Genomic DNA, 19,548 nt, shown 5'->3' with positions numbered 1-19,548 from the left:
AACAAAGAAATCGCATACAAATGAGCAGTGAGGAGTTTAGCATGCAGCTCAGGTAGGGTAAACGCCAGAGCATGCGCATAGCACTCAAATGTAAGCGTGACTGTTATGCACATGCCCAAAACAGTTTCACTACATGCATCAAGCTGGTGTGTATGAAAGCTATGTGTACATAAGAACATAAGTGTTGTCATGCTGGGACAGAATGAAGGTCCATCAAGCCCAGTATCCTGTTTTCCAACAGTGGCCAATTCAGATCGCAAGTACCTGGCAAGATTCCAGAACAGTAAAACAAATTTTATGCTGCTTATCCTAGAAATAAGCAGTGGATTTTCCCAAGCCCATCCTAATAATGGCTTCGGGACTTTATTTTAAGGAAATTATCCAAAACCTTTTAAAACCCTACTAAGCTAACTGCTTTTACCACATTATCTTGCAATGAATTCCAGAGTTTAAATACTTGTTGAGTGAAGAAATATGTTCTTCAATTTGTTTTAAATTTACTACTTAGTAGCTTCACTGCGTATCCCATAGTCCTAGTATTTTTGGAAAGAGTAAACAAGCTTTCTGATTTCAAACTTTTTTTGATCCACGCTGCCACAAATCATGTTTCCTAAGATTTTATGGTCTCAGCTGCAACAGTGCCGGGATTGGAGTGCCAGAAATCACCGGAGACCACCAATGGGAGCAGGGTTGTCAAACGGCTCCCAGCTTTGCCTGACATGGTTACCTCAACAGGTTGATCTGGAGCCAGTCGGCAACAGCAGACACCATGCAGACACCATAGACTACCAGCAGAAGAAGTGCACTTATCCTGCAGCTCCACTTCACCTCCATGCTTCTGAGTCTTCCCAAGAAGTGATCACTGAACTGCAAAAAGAAGGTGCGCTCGTCGGGGCTTGGGTAGCAGCTCCCAAGCAGGGTCCACCAGAGCCCAATGCCAGCAGGAATAGAAGGTAGCTGCAACTTCCTGGAGTCCCAACTCCCTCCTCCTCCTCCACCACATTTGCTCCTGCAATGTGGGGCAAGCTGCAAGTCCTGCTCCATCTGCAACATGTCGATAACAGCTAAGAAGCAGTAATAGCGGGTAGGAGTTGCTTTCCTTCCCCTGCCAACTGCCAGAGCTACAGAAGACGATCATGCTGCTTGAGGATCTGCTTGGAGGAGAGAAGACCGTGGACAGATGAGGAGGAAGAGCTGCATCACCTCTATTGATCCCACTGCCTCTGCAAAGGGCTGCTATGGCTGCTCCAGACCTCCTGTAAAATTTCACCTGGTAAAGGTAGGTGGGCCTTTTTGTGCATTGCTCGTAAATGGCTGTGCATCCCTCGGACTACTCATTTAAATACTAATCAGCTCATTTGAATAAATTTGCATGTGATTCTCGTTGGCTGCCACTGCGGACAGAAGACTGCCGCCCATAGAATCCCTCTGCGCATCTCCCACTGAATAATATGCACGCTAAACTGGCTAGAACCGGTCAAAAAAGCACACTGTTGGCCCAGTAAGTTTTGAGCATCAGCCCTTAGAGGACTGGGGCAAAGCAGCTACACTGAAGATGCAAGACCTGCAGCGGGGGGGGGGGGGGGGGGGGGGGGGGGGGAGACAGTGATGTCAGACAATCAATGTGATATTTTTTGGATGTTATCAGACACGATACTTTTGTATTGTTCCGTTGGTAGACAATCAATGTGATAGCAGATGGCCCTTATCAATGGAAGCTCTGCTTTTTGTGCTAGACTCACTCAATGGTAGCTACCTCTCTGCTAGGAACTTTATCTTCCTAGCATTTCCTGCCATAGCATTTATCCAGTCAATATTAGGGTATTTTATAATATCCAAAGTGTTAACAGAAATTAGGAAACTTAAGTTTAGCAACATTTCATCATCTTTCTGTTTGTTCTAGCCATGTGGACAGAAGTATATACCTACAAGTATTCTTTCCCTTTACTATCTACAAAGAATTCCATATTGCAATCTGTTTCCTGCTGAATTTTTATTTTATTTGACTCAATTCAGTTTTCACATATAGTGCCACCACTGCTCCAATTTATAATTTGTCTTCTTGTATCAGTGTCCCCTTGGATATTCTCCTTGCACTGGGTCTCTGAGATGCCTATTATCTCTCTCTTTTCATTAAGTGCTTCCTACTTAAGGAACGGAACGCAACAAACGGGAAAGAAAGATCACAGCAAACACACACCATCCAAGGAACGACAACTAAAAATCCACATATCATCAAACTTAGCAGCCCCATACCAAAATATCCAAGTGGGCTACATCAATGCTAGGTCCGTAGTCAACAAAACAACAACAATATCAGACTGCATCATCTCAGAAAACTCGATCTTATCTCCATCAATGAAACATGGATCCATGATCAAAAGGACCCCATAATCCTTGAACTATGCCCTCCAGGTAACAAAATTATTCACTGGACCAGATTGGGAAAGAGAGGTGGAGGCTTAGCACTAATTTACCGAACCCAATTCACCACCAAAACTATTGCCGAATCCATAACACCCCAACTAGAAATTGCTTCATTCAGAATCCATAACAAATCCCTGATCGATCACCTGAACTGTGTCCTGTTTTACAGACTGCCCGGTAACTGGAACGAAACCCAGCCTATCTTCACAGACTTCATCTCAAATACTTGTGTAAACAACTCCAATACACTAATACTAGGTGACATAAACCTTCACCTAAAAGACCCCGACTCCACCAACGCATGTGAATGCAAAGACTTCCTACAATCCTGGTATCTAAAATGGCCGCACATGCAAGCAACCCACACCAAGGGACACACACTGGATCTCATATCACACAAACTGTCCACAGATCATAACCTATTAATAACTGACATCAAATGGTCAGAAACACCTTGGACCGACCACTACAAAATGAACCTATCCCTAGACTGGAGGAAAAAGGGATTAACCCGTACACCAGAACATACAACTTACACTACGAGAAGGCAAACAGACCCACAAGCATTCTGGCAAATGATATACGACAACGAATGGACAACATGAACGGATTCCATACATTATTTCAATCAGTGGGAGGATAAATGCAGAAGCATACTAAATGAAATAGCACCCTTAAAGACAAGAACATCAAGAACAGAAAACTCGATACCATGGTTCAATGACGAATTAAAAAAACTCAAAACACAAACTAGGAAACTTGAACGAGCATGGAAAAAAAAAAAGACGAACATACACTCAATGCATGGAAACAAATACATAGAAAATACAAATATGCAATAAGACAAAACAAAAGGTCATACTACAAAACTAAAATAGGACGGGGTTATAAAGATATGAAGAAACTATTCCAACTCGTAAATAAGTTACTAGACACCACCCCTATCACCACAATCAACATAGACATCCCACCCGCAGAGAAACTTGCTAACTACTTTAACGAAAAAATAATAAAATTACGCAGCACAGTTCCTCAGCACAACACCGTCATCGAAAACTTCATCAACGACCTGGACCTAATTCCAGGTGGATATCCAGATGACCGTATCTGGACAACATTTACCCCCCTCACACTGAATCAGTACACAAGCGACACATAGTAACTAGTAGATGACGGCAGAAAAGACCTGCACGGTCCATCCAGTCTGTCCAACAGATAACTCATATTTGCTACTTTTTGTATCCCCGCCTCCGATCTTGAACTAAGCTCCTGAGGATCCATTCCTTCGGCACAGGATCCTTTATGATTATCCCACGCATGTTTGAATTCTGTACCGTTTTTCATTTTCCACCACCTCCGCGGGAGGGCATTCCAAGCATCCACTACTCTCGCCGTGAAAAAATACTTCCATGACATTTTTCTTGAGTCTGCCCCCTTCAATCTCAATTCATGTCCTCTCGTTCTACATCTTCCCATCTCCGGAAAAGGTTCGTTTGCGGATTAATACCTTTCACAATATTGAACGTCTGTATCATATCACCCCTGTTTCTCCTTTCCTCCAGAGTATACATGTTAGTTCAGCAAGTCTCTCCTCATCCGTCTTGTAACGCAAATCCATACCATTCTGTAGCTTTTCTTGCACGCTTCAATTCGTTTTACATCCTTAACAAGATCCGGCTCCAAAACTGAACACAATACTCTATGGTGGGGCCTCTCACCAACGACTTATACAGGGACATCAACACCCTCTTTCTTCTGCTGGTCACACCTCTCTCTATACAGCCTAACAACCTTCTAGCTACAGCCACCGCCTTGTCACACTGTTTCGTCGCCTTCAAATCCTCCGATACTATCACCCCAAGATCCCTCTCTCCGCTTGTACCTATCAGACTCTCCCCGCCTAACACATACGTCTCCCGTGGATTTCTATTACCTAAGTGCATCACCAACACCCACTGCAAACTGGATATATGTCCCAGTCATCTACTTAAATCCGCTCCCGGCTGCTTCATAGCAGACCTCACATCCCACCTTAACTTCATGCTACAACAAGGTCCCTTTCCCAAGGAATATGGCAACATCCTACTCACCCCAATACCAAAAGACACTAAGGAAAACACAAACGACCTCACCAATTACCGCCCAGTTGTGTCTATCCCACTAGTAGTCAAGCTGATGAAAAGCTTAGTGACCAAAGAGCTTACAGAATACATGGACAAGTTCTCAATACTGCACGACTCACAATCAGGATTCAGCCCCCAACACAGTACTGAAACTGTCCTAGTCATTCTCCTGGCGAAATTCAAGGAGGAAATATCCACAGGTAAAAGCATACTTCTACTCCAATTCGACACATCGAGCGCATTCGACATGGTAAACCACAATATACTACTAAGACTCCTTGGCCACTTTGGGATTGATGTAAGGGTATTTAATTGGATCAAGGGTTTTCTAACCACTAGAACACACCAAGTAAAATCAAATTCAAACATGTCACCATCTTGGAAAGCAGCCTGCGGAGTACCCCAAGGATCCCCATTATCGCCAATACTCTTCAATATAATGATGATCCCACTGGCAAAGTCCCTATCCAATCGAGGCCTCAACTCGTTCATCTATGCAGATGACGTTACAATCTACATTCCCTTCAAACATGACAACAGAAATAACCAATGAAATCAATAACAGCCTGAACATCATGGGCTCTTGGGCAAAGTCATTCCAAATGAATTGAACACTGAAAAAACACACTGCCTCATCCTGTCATCTCAACATAACAAGTACAAACCCACAACAATAAAACACCCATGGACACACCCTCCCTACCTCAGACAGCCTAAACAATACTCGGAGTCACAATCGAACGCAACCTTACCCTTGAGAGCCAAGTAACCTCGTAATGAAGAAAATGCTCTACTCAATGTGGAAACTTAAACGATAAAAGCCTTTCTTCTCGAGAGAAATTTTCAAAACCTAATACAATCAATGGTCCTAAGTTATGCAGATTACTGCAACGGAATCTACGGGGATGTAAAGAACTCACAAAAAAACTCCAGACCGCCCAAAACACAGCAGCCAGGCTTATATTTGGTTAAACACGTTCGAAAGTGCCAAAACCCTCTGAGAAAAGCTGCACTGGCTACCAATCAAAGATAAGGATCATCTTAAAATCTGCACCCTGGTCCACAAAATTATCTACGGTGCGGTCCAAGGATATCCTGAGTGTGAATGCCATCTACATGAGCCCCCCCACCCTAGGAGAGATGCATTCGCGTTAGAACTTTCCGTGGGCATCCATAGTGAACTTAGATGAATTGTCCACCATTGGAGGGAATGGAGAAAGTTTGTGGACACGGATGACATCTTCCAGATTCCCGTGGCTTGATACCACTGAGAAAGCTAGGGCCCCATGAGGCAGGTCTCAAGTGCAGACGTGCATGGGTGTACATGAAATGTGGAGGCAATATGCCCCAATAGTCTCAACATCTGCCAAGCTGTGACTTGCTGAGACGCTCGGAACCAAAGATAGAAGTTTGTCTACCCAGGTCTGCTCGAACTGCTCTCGTGTGTCAAGCAATGCTCCAATGAATTCTAATTTCTGAAGAGGAATGAGGTGGACTTGGGTAATTATTATGAAAATTTATAGTTCCAGCACTTGAACAGACTTCCATATGGACTCCGAGGTGCTTTTCATCAGACAATCATCGAGTAAGGGAAACACATGCCACTCTCAGTCTACATAGCGTGCCACAACCATTGTAGGCATTTTGTGAATACTCTGGGCGATGATGCTAGGTCAAAGGGCAGTACCACGTACTGAAAGTGCTGCGTCCCAGCCGAATCGAAGCTACTTCCTGTGAGCTAGAAGTATCAGGATACGAGTATAAGCGTCCTTCGTCCACAGAGCAAAGCCAATATTCTCCTGAAGAAGGGTCCCCAGGGATACCATCTGAAACTTTTCTCGTACCAGGAATTTGTTCAGGGTCCTTAGGTCTACGATGGGAACCCCCCCCCCCTGTTTTCTTCAGCAGAAGGAAGTACCTGGAATAGAATACCAGCCCTTCTTCCCCTGGTGGAACAGGTTCGACCAAATGGGCCTTGAGAAGGGTGGAGAGTTCCTCTGCAAGTACCTGCCTGTGCTGAGAGCTGAAGGAATGAGCTCCCGGTGGGCAATTTGGAGGTTTGGATTCCAGGTTGAGGGTGTATCATTGCCGGACTATTTGAAGAACCCACCAGTTGGCGGTTAAGAGAAGCCACTTTTACTGGGGAGCAGTAGGGGCCTTAGGCACACGCTGTTCATGAGAACGAGCGCGCTGTGACTGAGCCTTAGAAGGCTGGTGAGACGCTGGAGTATTACCTACACCTGGAATAGGAATAGGGACCACTTTGTGACCCACCAAATTACCTCTTAGTTGAGGTGGTAGCAGAAGGCGCACGGCGGGAGACAGAAACCATAGCATCTGTATGCTTCTTGATCTGGTCAACTAGATTTTCTACCATCTCTCCAAAAAGATTATCTCCCCCAGCAAGGAACATCCCCTATTCTCTGCTGGACTGAATGATCAAGGTCAAACATACAGCCATGACAGTCTGCACATAGCTATACCTTGAGCAGAGATCCTGGAAGATACATCAAAAGTGTCGTATGCGCCCATGGCCAGAAATTTATGACATGCCTTCTGCTGCTTGACCAGCTGGTGAAAAGATTCGGCCTGCTCTGGAGTGAGGGCATCGACCAAACTAGACAGCTGACACACCGAGTTGCACAAGTGTATGCTTGTGAAGAGCTGGTTGTATACGGGCAGCGAGCAAAGCAGCCTGATACATTTTCCTCCCAAAAGAATCCAAGATCTTAGCTTCTCTGCCTGGGGGCGCCGAAGCATAGTCTCTAGAACTCTTGGCTCTTTTGAGGACACAGTCCACAACATGGAGATGTAGGGTAACTGAGACCCCATCAACCCAGGTTCACCATGGATCCAATACTGAGTATCTGCCTACTGAGGGATCACCGGGCCAAACAGAGGGGACGCGAGTTTCGCATAAGGACTTCCCTGAGTACCTTATGCAAAGCAGCTGTCACTGCCTCTTTCAATGGATAGGTTGTAGTCCAGTACCTCGAGCATCTCAGCCCTGAGCTCGTCCTCCACGTCTATGGGGAATGGAATGGCCTGAGCCATTTCCCGTAGAAAAGATGAAAGAGGAGAGCGCTCCCAGGAAAAGACAGTCTCCTTTCAGGTGGAGGGGAAGGTTCAGAGGGAATCCAAATGGACTCATCTGAGAAGTACCTCGGATCTTCCTCTGACCCCGAGCATTCATCCTCTTGTCGAAGAGCAATTTCCCTCAGTAACTTCCGAGCAGTGGCGCTCCTGCGGGGGGGGGGGGGGGGGTGCGGTTCGCCCGGGTGCACACCGCTGGGGGGAGGGGGGGGACGCGCATACACTTGTCCTTAGTTCTTCCATGCTCCCTCTGCCACAGAAACAGGTTACTTCCTGTTCCGGGGGCAGAGGAAGCAGGTACAAACGAAGGACAGGTGCGCGCGGCACCCCCCTCTCCCCCCAGCGGCGTGCACCGGGAGGGGGGGGGTTTCTTTCGCCGGGGTGGGTGGGGTCACGTAGCATCCAGGGGGGCGGGGCGGCATCGGCGATTCGCCCCGGGTGTCATCCCCCCTAGGAACAGCCACTGCTTCAGAGACCAAACCCCGCCTCGACGTCATAGACCTGTGGTCTTGACAGCGATGTTGAGGAGCCAATTCCTGCAGGGACTGCGGCAAAGCTTCCTCCCATCGACTTCGATGTGGGAGTCACCTGGGTGGCAGCTGATATCGGAGCTGCCAGTGGTGCCGAGCTCGGACACCTCATCGCAGGTTGGAGGGCCAGACATAAACTGCAGCGGGTGGCAAGTTAGGTGCAAGCACCTCTGACGGAGATGTAGTGCAGTACAGCATATCCTTCCAGAAGCTATGGAAGCAAGGCCAGAATCCGCTCATCGAGAGCCGCCATCGGGAAAAGCTGTAGGACAGGGGAGCAGTCGGTGGCAGAGCTGCCTGGGGTTTGGGGAGCAGGAACTGGGACTGCTGGGAGACCGACGTGTCGGCACCTCTTGTATGTAGGGGGAGCGGTCCTCAGTGCCGACATCGAATCCCCAATCACCTTGGGGTTGGGTCTCGAGGCAGATGGAGACCTACGCGAAAGCCGCACTGCCTCCCAGGGTGTTGAGGGTCTTTCAGCAGCCATGCCTACCTCCACTCCAGACATTGATTGTGACGCTGCCGACCTTCGATGGCAGATGTCGATGCCGACGTAGAAGGACTGGACCGAGTCTCAAAAGGTTTTTCTCTCTTGGCTTCTAGAACCAGTTAAGTCCATACGAAGACAAAGGGCACAACGGGCTGGGCTATGGTCGGGCCTGATGCACTGGATACACCATGAATGGGTATCAGTATCTGAGATTGGTCAGTTGCAAGAGAACAGCGTTTGAAGCCACGGGAGTCTTCTATGATATGAAAGGGAAGATGCCTAGCCAAATCAGAAAACATGATTGTGCCAAAATGAAGCACAAAACAAATGGGGAAAGCTACGACCGAGAAGGCCTAAGGACGCCAGCGACTAAAAATAAAAGAAAACTTGACGCGTCCAAATGGAAAAACTATGAATAAAAGGAAACTTTTTTTTTTTAACTAAAAGAAACAGAAAGACAAGAGAGGAGAACAATGCAGAAAATCGCGAAGGCGGCAGTGAAGGCTCTCCCGGGCAAAGAAGCGGAGCAGGGGTAAACAGCTGCCACTCCTCACGCGGAAAAAAATGCAAGTGAGGAGCACGGGCGGCGGGCGTGAAGGCACTCGGCACACGCTCGTCAGACACGCGGCGCGCTGGAAGGCTTCTAGTAAATTTTCTGCTATTCTAAATGCCAGTCCCGGGCCGGCGCAGATCAACTGAACCAGCTGTGAGAATACTACAGCCTGATTGTCAGAGAAACCATAGGCCCACTAGGGACAGAGGAAGAACCTGTAATAGTATGAAAATCACTTTGATTGTACCACAAAAAGGGATATATCGAACACATTATCCTTACCCTTAGTATTACAGAAGTAATTGTAGCAATCATTAGGGAAGGGAACAGTTATAGGAATTTGATGTGCCTGACTCCCAGGCTCTCTCCAACTTGCAGACACACATGAGAGCAAGCCTTGCTTTCCTATGTCAAATTTTCGTCGACACCTCACAGCTCCTAGTGATATCAGTGTCCATTAATATACTGGCTGAGAACCACTGGTATAACCTAATATTTTATCAAAATAACAAAATCCAAGTTTGACATATATAACATTCCACAACTAGTGCATTAAAGCAGCTTACAATGCATTATTATACAAAATAATTAAGAATCAATCATTAAAATTCCTAAACATTAGCAACTAATAAATAGTCCTCATCCTTCTGCTAGCATTACTTTGGTATTATGAGGATGTTTTAAGTATAGATTTAATCTTTTACAAATTATTTTTATTCTTTCTAAGCAAATGGAAGTTGGAAAGGTGAAATTCCTTAATCCCTGCTACAGTGAATCAGTTTTGCATGATACAGCTGTCCAAAACCAACCCAACATTTGTGCTTACTTTTATTACCAATATAATAATTTGACGAAAAGGTTTAATATTTTTGAGCCATATAAACATTCTGAAAAGAACAGGCAGAATAAAATCTAGCAGATTTCAGGTTCACAAATGATTATTTGGTTTACTTACCTAGTGTTTCCCTCATATTTTTGTACAAGTTAATGGAATCTGTATCCTTCATGAACTCTCGCACCACTTCTCCTTGATCATTTTCCACAACTAGCACTTCCTCTGGTTTTTGCCATTCGACTAACCACAATAAACGGACCTAAACAAACGCAAATAAGTATTAAATAAATAATACTACTACTATTTAACATTTCTAAAGCGCTACCAGGGTTGAGCAGCGCTTTACAATTAACAAAGAAGGACAGTCTCTGCTCAAAGGAGCTTACAATCTAAAGGACAAAAAGTGCAGTCAATCAAGATTGAGGCAGTCTAGATTTCCTGGATAGAGGAACAATGGTTAGGTGCCGAAAGCGACATTGAAGAGATGGGCATGAGCAAGGATTTGAAGATGGGTAGGGAGGGGACTTGGCGTATGGGCCTCAGCGAGTTTATTCAACCATAGCGTGAGGCGACGGCAGAAAGGGCGGAGTCTGGAGGTTGGCGGTGGTAGAGAAGGGTACTGAGAGGAGAGATTTTCCTGTGAGCGGAGGTTACGGGTAGGAATGTAAGGGGAGATGCGGGGTAGAGAGGTAGTGAGGGGCTGCAGATTGATGTGCATTTGTAGGTTAGTAGGAGAAGCTTGAACTGTATGCGGTACCTCAATGGAAGCCAGTGAACTGACTTGAGGAGAGGGGTGATATGAGCATATCGGTCAAGGCGGAACATAAGATGCGCAGCAGAGTTCTGAACGGATTGAAGGGGGGATAGATGGCAAAGTGGGAGGCCAGTGAGGAGTAGGTTGCAGTAGTCAAGGCGAGAGGTAATGAGAGAGTGGATGAGAGTTCGGGTGGTGTGCTCAGAGAGGAAAGGGCGAATTTTGCCGATGTTATAGAGGAAGAAGTGACAGGTCTTGGCTATCTGCTGGATATGCGCAAAGAAGGAGAGGGAGGAGTCGAAGATGACTCCGAGTTGCAGGCAGATGAGACGGGGACGATGAGGGTGTTATCGACTGAAATAGAGAGTTGAGGGAGAGGAGAAGTGGGTTTGGGTGGAAAGACAATGAGCTCTGTCTTGGCCATGTTCAGTTTCGGGTGGCGGTTGGACATCCAGGCACCAATATCGGATAAGCAGGCCGATACTTTGGCCTGGGTTTCTGCCGTGATGTCTGGGGTGGAGAGATAAAGCTGGGTGTCATCAGCATAAAGATGATATTGGAAACCATGAGATGAGATCAGCGAGCCCAGGGAAGAGGTGTAGATTGAAAAAAGAAGGGGTCCAAGGACAGATTCCTGAGGAACTCCAACAGAGAGCGGGATGGGGGTGGAGGAAGATCCATGAGAATGTACTCTGAAGGTACAGTGGGAGAGATAAATGGAGAACCAGGAGAGGACAGAGCCCTGGAACCCAAATAAGGATAGTGTAGCAAGAAGTAAATTATGATTGACAGTGTCAAAAGCGGCGGATAGGTCGAGAAGGATGAAGGGAGTAGTGACCTTTGGATTTGGCAAGGAACAGGTCATTACAGACTTTAGTGAGTGCAGTTTCTGTAGAATGTAGAGGGCGAAAACCGGATTGAAGTGGATCGAGGGTGGCATGAGAGGAGAGAAAAGCAAGACAGCGGCTGTGAACGGCGCGTTCAAGTATCTTGGAGAGGAAGGGTAGGAGGGAGATGGGGCGGTAGTTGGAAGGGCAGGTAGGGCCTAGTGATGGTTTTTTGAGGAGTGGTGTGACTACAGCATGCTTGAAGGAGTCAGGGACAGTTGCAGTGGAGAGAGAGGTTGAGGATATGACAGATGGGGGGTGGGGGTGACAGTAGGAGAGATGGTGTTTAGTAAGTTAGTGGAGATGGGATCAGAGGAACAGGTGGTGCATTTCGAGGAGGAAAGAAGGTGGGCGGTTTCCTACTCGGTTATATCAGGAAAAGAGGAGGAGGAGGCCTGGGTTGGTTGGTTGAGGGAGTGGGTTAATGGGTGAAGAGAAGAGGTGGCTTGGTAGTGTATTCGAGGTTGATCTTCTGCACCTTGTCGCGGAAGTAGTCATCCAGTGATTGAGGAGAGAGTGAGGGTGGGGGGGGGGAGCGGAGAGCACTTTGAGGAGGGAGTTGAGGGTGGCGAAGAGACGACAAGCGTTGGAGCCGGAGAGAATTAGTCAATTGGGTGTAATAGTCCTGTTTGGCAAGGAATAGGGAGGACTGGAAGGAGGATAGCATGAATTTGTAATGAATGAAGTCGCTATGGGTGCGAGATTTGCTCCAGAGGCGTTCAGCAGATCGGGCGCAGGAGAGAAGGTATCGGATGCAAGGGGTCAGCCAGGGCTGGGGATTAGTACGCCTTGTGGGACAGGAGATGGATGGTGCAAGGGTGTCCAGAGCAGAAGAGAGAGTGGCATTGTAAGTAGAGACAGCCTTGTCAACAGACTCGGAGGACATGATGGAGGGGAGAAGATTTGAGATACTAGAGGAAAAGGTGGGAGGGTCGACAGCCTGGAGATTCCTGAAAGTAGTGGTTAGTGTTGGGCGGGACTGAGGGGGAGGGTGATGAAGTGTGAAGGTGATCAGGTTATGATCTGAGAGAGGAAGAGCAGAGGCGCAGAAATTGGGGGGTGAGCAGGTAGAGGAGAGGACAAGGTCAAGACAATGGCCAGTTTGGTGAGTAAGGGTGGTGGAGCTCAGCTGGAGGATGAAGGAGGATGTCAGAGTGAGGAACTGAGAAGCATAAGAGTCGGATGGGTCGTCAGCGTGTATCTTAAAGTCTACAAGAATGAGGGACAAAGATGAGGGTTCAAGAAAAACAGAAAGTCAGGCATCAAAGTCAGTAAGGAAGGAAGAGGGGGACTTATCGGGGGTGGTAAATGGCTGCAACTCTGAGTGGCAGTGGGTAGAATAGATGGATGGAGTGAACTTCAAAGGATGAGAAGCAGTGAGAATGCGGTAGGAGGAGGGGTTGAAAACTACAAGAGGGTGAAAGTAGAAACCCGACGCCTCCTCCGCGGCCAACTGTGCGAGGAGTGTGGGAGAAAAGATAACCTCCATGGCATAGGGCCACGACTGAGGCAGAGTCGTCAGGGGTGAGCCAGGTTTCAGTTAGGGCGAGCAGTTGAAGGGAACGGGAGATGAAGAGATCATGGGTGAAGGGAAGTTTGTTGCAGACCGAGCGGGCACTCCACAGGGCACACGAGAAGGGGAGGGAAGAGGGGGGGGGGGAGGAGGGGAATAGAGATGAGATTGGAACATCCCGGAATCATTTGCATGGATAGAACGAGGACAGCTGTTTGCATGGATAGGACGAGAGCTGATGTGGAGGACCAGGATTGCTCAACCTTTTTCAGTTGGGACACACCTGACAGACAATGCTCGCACATATGACACTGAATACATGATCTTCATGGTCCTTTGGTTTCATATGGTTTGGCAGTTCTTATGAATTAAAAGTAAATATGCTCAGCATCCACAAAAGCCCTCTCTCAGCCCAAAACAGGTACAGATCATAATTAGGCAAATTTTCTCCACATAAGTTACCATACAAAAGGAAAACATTCTGATTTTTCAGTCATCTGAGTAATGACAACATAAATCTCTCCAATACCAGGCACATTATAAAATACAAAACCTGAAAAAAAATCCTAACTCAAAATACATGTAGCCAACCTATCACACACCAGTAGCACTAATTCTTATGATACCAATATGAAGCGTGCCCAGAACACCAACACATTTACTACAGGTAAAACAGAACAAGTGGACCTGCTATAGAGTTCAACTCTATATGCAAACAGAACAGCACACATCAGTCACAAGCAAGATAAAGACAAACCCTCACCAAATACAGAACAAGGGATCAAAATTTAAAAAAGAAATGTAAAGAAAAGAAATTGAACTGGGAACCCCAAGTCCCTCGTACTGAACAAAATTCAAAGACATTTTTTAAAAATTTAGATATTACTCACACCTTTTTCAATAGTAGCTCAAGGTGAGTTACATTCAGGTACACTGAATATTTTTCTGTCACATGATCTAACATATTCCACCTACTGATAATAAATTCAAAACACTTTCTACCTTTGTCGACTTGCCATTTTATCATTCTAAGCATGTTGTTCCCGGTTTCTCTTTTCTGCTTTCCTGTTGACTTCTACTCTCTTTCCAGTGGATGCTGTCCATTTGTGTTTTCTCCAATCTTCTTCCATTCCCTCACTATGTCTCTGACACAATTTCACTTTTTCTGTTGTCTGCCCACTCAAAATTTTATCCTCTCACTCTTCAGTCCTCCATCTATATCTCACTTACTTCTCAACTTTCCATCTCCTCCTCTCTCCTAGTTCTTCTCTGGCCTTCATTTCTATTCTTTCACCCACTTCCCATTACTAAACTTCTACCTTCTATACTCAACATACTCCTTTCACTCATCTTGAGAAACTCAATGGTTCCACCAAGATAAGCATTTCCTCTCCCTTCCAATATATTTGTAGCCTAGCATCTCCCTGCGCTTCTCAACTTCTCTCCCCTCCACCCCTATGATTTAGCAACTCCCTATCCCCTCTCCTTCCTATTGTCCAGCAATGCTGTTCCCTCTCTCTCTCCTCCCATGAAAGTGCACCTTCAATATTCCGGTGGTCAGCAGTTTTGAGGGAGGACAGCAAAAAAAAACCAAAAACAACTCTATACCTCTCTCTATACAGCCTAACAACCTTCTAGCTACAGCCACCGCCTTGTCACACTGTTTCGTCGCCTTCAGATCCTCGAATACTATCACCCCAAGATCCCTCTCCCCCTCAGTACCTATCAGACTGTCATCCGGGTGCAGCTGACCAGTACTATCTTCATGTAGCCAAAACATATTTGCCTATGACTCTTTTGCTACTGCCAGTCTCGTTATTGTTTATAGAACAGATTCCATCCCCTCTCTGAGAACTTGCTTCAGCATTTGCTGCAGTGAAATGTATTTTGTGTCAGAGATGATCCTTGATTTTTACAGGCCTAACTCTTAGCCTGAGCCATTGACCTGTATTTCAAGCAAGTGACAGCATATTTCTACAGTCTGTTCATCCCTTCTCTCAGACGGCCCACACGCTGCACTCTCTCTAGGCCACATCATATATCAATGCTGTTTTCATGTGTGTCTAGTGTGCATTTATAAGCACATAAATAAAATTAAAGTAACCTTCAATACATCAATTAATACATCTCCTTCATTAATAAATGGATACTGCCTTATAGTTTTGTTAACTGGGCATGCAACACAATACCTGCCCTTATCCAAATAAACAGAAAACCAATAAATTCAACCCGGACAGGCAGGCTAGCAAAACCAGCCTGGATGCACCACTGTATCCTCAAAAACTGGACATGCCTGGGTAAAGGAATGGTAATGAGCTGAAATGAGCTAAACTAACCCAATAATTAAAGAGTGTGTGGTGACAAGTGCGTAGCTTCCTTTTTTCTGTTTAAAGTGGAGAAAAGGACCTCAGTAGTCAATGCTTGGCAACAATGTACTCAATGCACTCAAATGCCAGCGTAATTTTGACTCCATTTTTATCACTGGTCAAAAAACTTCACTTATGTGTAGATAAGGGCTACGTGTAGGGATTACTATACCCTGTAAATAATAATAATCTGAATCGTGGATGTTAAACAGTTGCTGAATCAAGTAATAATGCTACTTAGCTTTTTTCAATCAAGCCCAACAGGGCTCACCGTTTCACTATACAATGTAAGCTTCCTCAGGGGGGCCAAGTAACTGGTGGCAAATCACGATGCCTTACAAAATGGCACCCACCACTCATGTGACACCGGCAGTGAAAGCCAGACGTATTGTAACCCTAGCCTTGGTCAGATTTCTATTATCTACGAAATGCAAGCTGGACCTTGCTTTAACCCAGAACTGGAGCTTCAGGCCACAATCTTATGACTACAATGCCCAAAAGGGGCAAAAAGCACATTCGCAGGGGACTTGACCAAAAGCACCAAACTCAAGGTCACTGTCATAGACTCAAATACTTGAAGATAATCCCAGGCTCTAAGGCTCCTAGAATTCAGCAACCTCTGGATTTCTAATTTGATGGTCTTTTCTGCAGTTCCTAAGTCAAACAAGGCCCTCAGATGCAACACCGGGGTCTGTGCTAGTAGCAGCTATATTTTGCATTTGCGCACACAAAGTGTTTCATCGAGCACCTGGAGTGTAGTGTGTTAAAATGCTATTCTGTGAATACAATTTTTGAATATAAACTATGTCAACAATCCAAGACTTTATTCTTTTGCTCTAGCATGCCCCCCTCAGCTTTTTTTTTTCTCCAACCCATCCTCTTCAACTATGTCAGAAAAAAAGTTGTGAGTTCGTATGCTCACAGTACAGAGAAGACAGACATGAAATCCTCACAAATGCTGTTGGCTACAGAACAAGTTAACCTTCCATCCTCCCTCCTAACCTTTCAAGCCCCAGTATCAGAAAATCCTGCACTCACCCTCGGTACTCCGCAGATTTCTGCATCTGCACTGAATAGATAATACCTTCATTACCCTCAAATTTAAATTAGCTGTGCACTGTCAGAATGAGTTGGCCAGTTCATAAGCTCATTTTAACACAGAGAATCCATGATAGTGCACAAACTTGTGGAACAAGCTGAGTTAAACTGTGCACAAAGTCTTAATGCAGTTTACTATATAAGCCCCCTCCATTCAAACAGTTCCAAAGTTACAATATGATACAGCGAAGTACTTACCTGTAGTAGGTATACTCCGAGGACAGCAGGCTGATTGTTCTCACATATGGGTGAAGTCCATGGGCAGCCCCAGGTCCAGAAGTCTTCCTAGCATCTTCCGCCCGTCACGCGAGTCTCGCTTCAGTCAACTTAAGAAGCAAAACCAAAGAAAAGGAACAACTCCAATGGGGAGGTGGGCAGATTAGTGAGAATCAGCCTGCAGTCCTCCGAGAATACCTGCTACAGGTAAGTAACTTGCTTTTTCCGAGGACAAGCAGGCTGCTTGTTCTCACATATGGGTATCCCTAGCACCACGGCTCACTCAAAACAACAAACAGGGTCAATTGGGCCTCGCAACAGCGAGAAATAACAAAAATTGACCTACGGAAGAAACATCTGAGAGTGCAGCCTGGAACAAATAAAAATGGGCCTGGGGGGGTGGAGTTGGATTATAAACCCCAAACAGATTCTGCAGCACCGACTGCCCAAACCAACTGTCGCGCTGGCTATCCTGCTGAAGGCAGTAATGAGATGTGAAGGTGTGGACTGATGACCACGTCGCAACCTTGCAAATCTCTTCAATAGTGGCTGACTTCAACGGGGCCACTGACGCTGCTGCCATGGCTCTAATACTATGAGCCGTGACATGACCCCTCAAGAGTCAGCCCAGCTTGGGTGTAAGTGAGGAAATAATCTGCTAGCCAACTGAAAATGGTGCGTTCATGACGCCACTCCCTTCTGTTGCGGGTCGCAAAGAAACCCACATTTGGGCGGACTGTCTGAAGGGTTGTCATTCATATAGAGGGCCAATGCTCTCTTTGCAGTCCAATGTATGCAACTGACTTCAGCAGGGCGGGTATGAGGACGGGGAAAGAATGCTGGCAAGACAATTGACTGGTTCAGATGGAACTCCAACAACACCTTCGGCAAGAACTTAGGGTGACTGCGGAGGACTACTCTGTTATGATGAAATTTAGCATAGGGAGCATGGGTTACAAGGCTTGAAGCTCACTGACCCTAAAAGCTGAAGTAAACAGCCACCAAGAAAATGATCTTCCAGGTCAAATACTTAAGATGGCAGGAATCCAGTGGCTCAAAAGGAGCTTTCATCAGTGGGTGAAGACGATGTTGAGATCCCATGACACTATAGGAGGTTCGACAGGGGGCTTTGACAAAAGCAAACCTCTCATGAAGCGAACAACTAAAGGCTATCCAAAGATAGGCTTTACCCTCCACACGATAATGATAAGCACTACTAGCACTAGATGAACTCTTACGAACTTGGTCTTAAAACCAGACTCTGACAAGTGCAGAAGGTATTCAAGCAGGGTCTGTGTAGGAGGAAGAGCGAGGATCTAGGGCATTGCGTCATACCAGACGGCAAACCTCCTCCATTTGAAAGAGTAACACCCCTTTGTGGACTCTTTCCTGAAAGCAAGCAAGATTGGAGACACCCTCAGAAATACCTAAGGCGGCGAAATTTACGCTCTCAACTTCCAGGCCGTGAGAGCCAGAGACTGGAGGTTGGGATGCAGAAGCGCCCCCTCGTTCTGATTGATGAGGGTTGGAAAACACTCCAACCTCCATGGTTCTTCGGAGGACAACTCCAGAAGAAGACGGAACCAGATCTGACGTGGCCAGAAGGGCGCAATCAGAATCATGGTTCCGAGGTCTTGCCTGAGTTTCAGCAAAGTCTTCCCTACTAGAGGTATGGGAGGACACGCATACAGAAGGCCTGACCTCCAATGTAGGAGAAAGGCATTTGAGGCTAGCCTGTCGTGGGCCTGAACAGAACTGAGGGAGGTTGCATCATCCTGCTCAACCTGTCGGCCAGACTGTTGTTTACCGCCTGCCAGATACGTGGCCTGAAGAAACATGTCGTGACGGCGGGCCTAAAGCCACATCTTGACGGCTTCCAGGACACAGGGGGCGAGATCCGGTGCCCCCCTGCTTGTTGACATAGTACATGGCAACCTGGTTGTCTGTCTGAATTTGGATAATTTGATTGGACAGCCGATCTCTGAAAGCCTTTAGAGCGTTCCAGATCGCTTGCAACTCCAGGAGGTTGATCTGAAGACCTGGACTCCTGAAGGGACCAAGCTCCCTGTGGAGCCCATCTACTACTACTACTTATCATTTCTATAGCGCTACAAGGCATACGCAGCGCTGTACACCATACACAAAAAAGACAGTCCTGCTCAAAGAGCTTACAATCTAGATAAGACAGGCAGACAAACAGAACAATTAAGAGTAAGGGAATAAGAGGTGAGGATAAAAGGACAGGGCAAGTGAGCAGTGGTAAAGAGGTGGGCTTTAAGTACCTCCTTTCTATCATCTACATGAGCTCCCCACCCCAGGAGAGATGCATCTGTAGTCAGCACTTTTGAGGCTGAGGAATTTGGAAGGGACATCCCAAGGTCAAATTGGAGCGAATTGTCCACCATATCAGGGAATTGTGAAAGCGGTGGACAACTGGACTGCATCCTCTAGATCCCCAGCAGCTTGATACCACTGGGAAGCTAGGCTCCATTGAGCTGATCTCATGTGAAGACGGGCCATAGGAGTCATATGAACTGTGGAGACCATATGGCCCAGAAGTCTCAACATCTGCTGAGCTGTGATCTGCCGAGCTGATCTGCTTCTGGCCAAGGAAACCAGCGACAAAAGATGGTCTGCCCTCGCTTCGGGAAGGTAGGAATGAG

The 19,548-nt window shown here is 46.3% G+C and overlaps 1 protein-coding gene across 1 annotated transcript in view; it reads right to left on the bottom strand.

Annotated features, from left to right (window-relative positions):
* XPO1 (exportin 1) overlaps nt 1-19,548 on the bottom strand; it is a 543,231-nt gene that overhangs the window by 249,392 nt on the left and 274,291 nt on the right. The window contains 1 exon segment of the mRNA XM_030196174.1: nt 10,172-10,310. Coding sequence (XP_030052034.1) covers nt 10,172-10,310 — 139 coding nt within the window.

Source organism: Microcaecilia unicolor, chromosome 3 (assembly GCF_901765095.1).
Source record: "Microcaecilia unicolor chromosome 3, aMicUni1.1, whole genome shotgun sequence".
NCBI classification, from domain to species: Eukaryota; Metazoa; Chordata; class Amphibia; order Gymnophiona; family Siphonopidae; genus Microcaecilia; species Microcaecilia unicolor.
The sequence above is the reverse complement of the archived record's forward strand: the minus strand, read 5'-3'. Positions and strand labels throughout refer to the sequence as shown.